The sequence below is a fragment of the Scomber japonicus genome, chromosome 9, assembly GCF_027409825.1.
Source record: "Scomber japonicus isolate fScoJap1 chromosome 9, fScoJap1.pri, whole genome shotgun sequence".
NCBI lineage: Eukaryota > Metazoa > Chordata > Actinopteri > Scombriformes > Scombridae > Scomber > Scomber japonicus.
The window spans coordinates 33732397-33739000 of record NC_070586.1 but is presented as its reverse complement, the minus strand read 5'-3'; the positions used below and the strand labels follow the sequence as shown (position 1 = coordinate 33739000).

The 6604-nt window shown below is 38.8% G+C and overlaps 1 protein-coding gene across 1 annotated transcript; it reads left to right on the top strand.

The window, feature by feature from the left end:
* Window positions 1-363: 363 nt before the first annotated feature.
* hdr (hematopoietic death receptor) lies at window positions 364-5154 on the top strand. Its single transcript, XM_053325598.1, has 8 exons — window positions 364-571; window positions 788-916; window positions 1051-1162; window positions 1346-1437; window positions 3277-3317; window positions 3514-3744; window positions 4646-4676; window positions 4835-5154. Exons 1-8 carry the CDS (start codon window positions 529-531, stop codon window positions 5152-5154), a joined length of 999 nt encoding a protein of 332 aa, XP_053181573.1. The 5' UTR covers window positions 364-528.
* The last annotated feature ends 1450 nt before the right edge of the window (window positions 5155-6604 follow it).

Sequence of the window (6604 nt, the reverse complement as noted above, 5' to 3'; positions counted from 1 at the left end):
AAAGCCTTTAAGGAATAATGCAATAATTTTCATTATGAGTTTAGTTTGTCAGTCATTTGCTCCGTTCATCATTTGATCAGAAAATGTTCAATATTATTTAAATGTGTATAAAACAGAGCATATTTATTTATAAATATGCTTATATAATATATATATATATATATTATATATATGAGCATATTTTACAGTCTGTTTTTGTTACTAAAATCATTATCCAGTTATTAAAATAGTGTTTTCCGCTCTTATCAATCTAGTTCCCAGTGAATTTTCTATTAATGCATTAATCAATTAATAATTTCAGCTCTGTAAATAATGATGTAAATGATTCCACTACAAAAAAAGTGAGCAAACAATAACTATATAATCAGTTTGAAGTCTTAACTGCTGTCATGTTTTTTGTTGGGTTTTTTTTCTTCAAAGGTTTTCCTCGCATTGATCTTCATCTTCCAGTCCACATGGGCGTTTCCACAGTCTGGTCATGACTCGAGTGGCAGCAGGAGTCGGCGAAGTGCGCCCTGCGGAACAAACATGTCATCGTTGAACAACATCTGCTGCTTAAACTGCCCAGCTGGTAAGCCACATGCAGCTACACTCGAGTTAAAGCACAGAGGGTGACGCTCTGTCACCAGCTCCAATCAGAAATCCTTCACCAGAGCCATGAAACAGGTTGAGCTTCATTGTGATTGACTATTATTTAGTGACACATTCAGTTAAATGTTGATGGCTCAATTAAGTAAGTGCAGAAAGAGATTTTGGGGTAATCGTATGTTTTGTTTTTCTGCATTAGGTTCCCATATGACATCGCCCTGCACCAAGCACGGGGAGATGATGGAGTGTAAGGAATGTGACTATGGGACGTTCACTGAGCACTCCAACGACCTGAAACAGTGTTTCAAGTGTGCACAGTGTCGCTCAGGTAATTCTGCTCTATGGCTTTACACTATGGATTAGAATGACTGGAAGGAAAAGTCAATATTCAACCTTTTTCAAAGTGCTCTGAGCATAAACTAAAAAAGACTTAACAAGGTCTTTTTCATGTTGCTTTCTCAGATCAGACAATTGTAAGGCCGTGTACTGAAACTCAGGATACCGAATGTGCGTGCAAAGCGGGAAGATTTTGTGCCCACGACCAAGCATGTGAAGTTTGCAAGAAGTGTTCAAGGTGAGTTAAAGAAGGAAAAGAAAACAGAGACAACACCTGATGCACCCTTCATTCAAGTGACTGATGGGAGGATAAAGCTTTTTATCAGCAATTATTTTTCAATTGGACAGTGTTCCTAAGAAAACCTCTAATCTGAAGTCCTTCATGCTTTTCAATCTATCTTTTCACCTGCCTCCACACTAGATGTGAAAAGGATGAAGTGATAGTGAGGAACTGCACCTCTACCACCAACACAGAGTGCAAGAAAATCCAGTCCACACCTCCCCCCTCCCCAGGTACAGTACAACAGACAGTGGAATGCTAATGTCACCCATCAAATCCTCTTTACAGACATTCACTCCACTAAAACAATATATATATCCCATATTTGTTTAAAGGTTGAAAGTAAGCATATAAAACTTTATGATGAAAGTTTGACAATGTGTGATCTGTTCTTATCAATTTTATAAACATGATTGCCAAAAAAAAGAAAATGAAACACATTTTATATAGTTGTTCATATATTATACTCTGAACTAATAGAAAAGGGTGATTGGTTAATCAAATGTACACCCAATCTACAATGAAAGAAAGCATATATAATATATAGCAAACATACTCTGTAGCAAGAGTCCTTTTTATTATTATTATTATAATTATTATTATTATTATTGTTATATATAAAATATAATATGCCATAATATGGTGCTAATAGTTGTCTTTTTTCTTCTTTCAATCAGTAAAAACTTGGCTTTGGCTATCAATCATTGCATCATTTACAGTTGGGCTAATCATTGTTGTGGGAGTTCTGTATTGGAAGTATAACGCTCCAGGTAAGTGAACACTGAAATGAATCATTTAAAAGTTGCCGTAGTTGAACTGTTTGGCACACACAATGAACACCTGGCAATAGATATAAGTAAGGAAATTAAAACACACAGTAAGACATGACACATTTTCATCTCTGAACTGAACTCTGGTGCCGTATGGAAATACTTGTCTTGTTAAAGGGTGAAGAAACTTCTTTCTTTATAGCAGGAAATGAAGTGTCATCCTGAGGCCTGATCTTTAAATCTAATGATATTCTTGTCAAGTGCAGAATGTAAAGACACTGAATTATACCTGTACACCTTTTCTGGGCACTGATACCTGTATTAATAAACTCTGGAACCTTTTTAAAGAAAGCTCAACAGACAGTCAAACACGTCTTCTAACCGTAAATGTTTAAAGCCAGTCAAAGAAGATACATGTCTTTCACTTCTCAGTAAAACAAAACTGAAGGTAAAACAGCACTAGATTGCACAATGCTGGAAACACCACTGCTCTCTATTAGTTGGAACCAAGCATGATGCCATGCAGTGAGTGTGATGGAATTTCCTTATTGGTCTAACACAGCTGTTTGTCAGACCTGTTTAACAACACTCCAAAACCTACAAATAATAAATTTACTAGCACGCAAGACAAAGAGCAGTACTGTAGCAAACTGTCACAAAGTTGGAACAAGGGAATGGTTGTCTTTTTTACAGCAAAAAAGACAACTAGTTATAAACTGACTTAAGCAGTTAGATGATTAATCAAATACTTGTTATAGCTTTAAAGTTTAAAAACAGTGCTCATGTTGAGGAACATTAGAGCAGGCCTTGCCCTCGCCTCACTTCAGTGATAGAAGCACTCAGGTGATCCTGATGTTATCTCACTAACCTGGATCAAGTTACAAAATAGTGGCTAACAGGACTAGCATGGTTCAGCTAATAAACAACAGACTAATGAAATGAAACCAACATGCTACATGTTTTTGTGGCGGTGCAGCGGCAGAAGCGTGTTTGACTGGCTTGCAAATAGTCAGGTGTGACGTAGATTTGTCTCAGCTGACGATCACACAGCAGCAGGTGGAACAACAGATGATGTACAACTGTGTCTGTAATTATTTAGATCAAGTGTAAAACTGTGCTGTTTTAACTTGTTGGAAAACATGTTAGAAAGTGTGTCTGACACCCAATGAACCCAATAGGTGTGCATTTTCCTTCACTTTGGTTTGTTGATTTACACATTCAGGTAAATTTAAAGTCACATGAATGCTGTTAAATAGATACTTTGTAAGGTTGTGTAATCCTCTCTTCACATCCTGCCTTCAGACTCTCAGAGCTCCCGACCTGATGGGCTGAAACCTGGAGAGGTGAGACATACATTTTTGGCATTACAGTAGGGTTGCTTAAAACAAGCTTTGAGCTCTAGAATAAGCTGATTGCAGAGAGTTAAGTTTCCACAAAATGACCAGATAGATTTTATTCAAAGGTGATGAACATAGCAGCCTGTAACTAATTGCGTAAAGGCAGTTTGGAAGGTTTGAACATGTTTCTCATCGTCTCCAGCGTAACACTGAGGAAGGGAGAAACGGAAACACCCGAATGCCCAACTTTCACAATCTGGTGAGAGCCAGGTCCTCAGACACTGTGGAAGATGAGTGTGAAGCATTGTGCGAAAGCAGCTGCAGCTCTGCCAGTAACTCCCAGCACAATATAGCCATCCAGGCCACCTCTGCGCTCCTTGCATCTCCCCCCCAAGCCAGCCCCATGAACTCACTCTGGCAGCCCAACAACAGGGTGAGAGCACCAGCTCATCAACACCTGCATCTCCTTCCTTGCTTCCATCCATGCTTTTTTCCCTTCTCACCTGCTCACTGCTGCTTTGTTTCTGTTGATTCATGCTTTGCTGTGTTAACCACAGGCACCCTTTGCCCTCTGGTCTCACTGTGTCCTTCCTCCAGTTTCCCAATTTGGAGCTCATGTGATAAAGTGTACGAATGCATACTCCCTACACTGAACTACTGACCTACACTGCTGCTCTGTTGTGTTGATTCCTGCTTTGCTGTGTTAACTGCAGACACCCTCCTCCCTCTGGTCTGTTTCCTTCCTCCAGTTTCCTACTTTGGAATGTATATGACAAAGTACACAAATGCATACTCACTACACTAAACTACTGACCAACACTGACATGTGTCAAATTATCTTTATGACTTAATTACTGCTGACTGTGAATTTAGGCTTTACACCAGCCCCTGCACAGTGTTTGTAGTTATTGACCTGTACCAGCTGCTTCACAGTCTTTACAGTTTATGGAACAAAAAAGTCCCACTCTCTGTATATTACATAATGAAATGTAATGTCTGATATTTGACTCAACTTCTTCTTTGTTACTAGTCTGTGCTGGTCAGAGTTGTGTTGTTGGGAGCGGGTCAATGAGTCACATGTTCACTGTTGTACCCGTTAAAGATTAACATCACCAGAGAATGTTACTTTCACTCTTGTTTCTCTGATATTCTTTTTCCATTCAAACCTGATATACATCTTTGCATTTTAAGATATCTTGCATGTGGGTTTTGGACATGCTGAGTAATTGAATTAGAGATGTGTTGTACTCACCAGGGATTGCAGTGTGTGGCTCGTGAAGAATTTCAGCAGACTTGTGTGGATATTAATGATTGTTTCTCTCTTTGTGTTATAGGAGTCCTTTCCCGAGCTTGTTCCTGTGAATGGTAAAGTGTTTTCATTTTCATTCCCTCTTTTAAAAGAAAGCTTGTGTAGATGCACATGGATCAGTGTGACACCCTGTACTTAAACACAACAGTCGATACACCTTCAGTTTTTGGAAGCTTTAATGAACATCTATAATCTTTTTTTTTTTTTTTTTCAGATGAGTCTCTGCAGAAATGTTTTGATTATTTTGAGGAAGTGGACTATGACCACCAGAACAGATTCTTCCGTCACATCGGCATTAGCGACAACGTTATCAAAAGCAAAGAGCACCTTCACTACGTTGACAGGGTCCATGAAGTGCTGAACATTTGGATGGAACAAAAGGGCAGAGAGGCCAGTCTGAACGACCTGCTGAAGGCACTCCTTAATTTGAATCAAAGGAGAACAGCTGAGTATATCAGGCTGAAGGTTATTGAACACGGCCATTACACAGAATGTGAGAAGGGGTTGTCTGAACAGTTTTCAGACAATATGTAGTCACCTGATGACCACTTATCACTTATGTTGTCGGTCCTTGTTTCAGAATTCTTACGCAACATGTAATTACTGCAGCCGTAAGAATGCACAAGTCTACCGCTCATAGTGATCTTTTGGTTAAAAGTGAATCTGTCCTGTTCAAGGAAGAAAAAAAAGTTTTACTAAGAGACTCCATGACTTTAATGTCGTCTCATGAATGTCACTTATGGTGTCAGGTCCTGGCTGCTGAACGCTTGCACACCATCAAATACTGGTTGGTGTACAATCAAGCCTACCGCCCACAGTGACGCCTTGGCGTGAGTACTTAACTCTTCAGCCTAGGAAAAAAAAACAAAAAAACAGCAAAACTATAGTTTTCGTTGTTTGCTGGCACTGCTGCTGCTGTTTCAGTGCAGTATTGTTGCTGTACTGTACAGTTTCAGTGTGTTGTTGCAGGATCCTGCTATGTCCAGCTAGAGGACAAGGGGGACTGCTTGACCTGAAGCACACTTTGAATGATAGCAGGAGTAGTTACATCCTGTTATCTGACTGAAAGAGGTTTATGCCCTTCACTTCTATTTAAAGTGTTGCTGGAAAAGTATTAAAGTATTGATTGTCTTGTGTATCAAGTTGACAAGACTACGTTATACTGAAACATGAGTCCATATGAGCCCAAGACAGTTAGATTGTTTTAAATAGCAACTGTGATGTTCATTAGACTGTCACTGCAAATTCCTTCCTTAAGATGTACTTTGTTTTATTTATTCAAACTCTGTCCTCAGGAATGAATGTCAACACATTTGAAACAAAATGTCTAGAGAGCAATGGGTTTACTAAAAGGTTTATTAAGTTATTATGGCAGAAAGCCGTGAAAGTAATTTATGTAAACACAATGCACTGTGCCTGACTGTATTGTTTACCTTTTTAGTGGAGGTTCTTTTGAGTATGTTCCAGTTGGGCTTGCTCAAAGCACCTGATCAAAATGGAATCATTTGTTCTTGTCTCCTCTCTTCCGTTGTGCTTCTGGTCATTGTTGCATGAGTTAATCATGATCACATCGACATCTTGGAGGTGTACAAAACAAAATGGATGCAATTGAATGCACTACAGCATTACATTGTATCTGATTCTATTTAACTTGCATAGAGGGAAAGAGTATATTTATGCACTCACCCCTCCTCCATCCTTAGATGGTTCTGTCTGATACAGATGTGTATGGCTGTTAATGCTGGAACACTATCTGTCTCACAGAGAGGCTCATCACTATGTTACGTTGAGCCTGCACTTATGATATGCTGACATATTTATCTGTTGCTTATCTGTCTCTTTGATTTTTTTTTTATTCAGTTTTTCTTTTTCCTTTTTAATTGTTTTAACCTGCAGATCAGAACTAAACTGACTGTAGAGTTATTCAGGGATTTTAAAGTTCATTCAAAAATGTTTCTTCACTTGGATGTTTGAGCTGTTTTCA

Bases quoted from the DNA above. Each gene is read 5' to 3' on its own strand.
- hdr (XM_053325598.1), top strand. From the start codon at position 529: ATGTCATCGTTGAACAACATCTGCTGCTTAAACTGCCCAGCTG. The intron at 3,745-4,645 runs GTGAGAGCACCA...TTTGTGTTATAG, and splicing joins TCTGGCAGCCCAACAACAGG to GAGTCCTTTCCCGAGCTTGT. The intron at 4,677-4,834 runs GTAAAGTGTTTT...TTTTTTTTTCAG, and splicing joins CGAGCTTGTTCCTGTGAATG to ATGAGTCTCTGCAGAAATGT.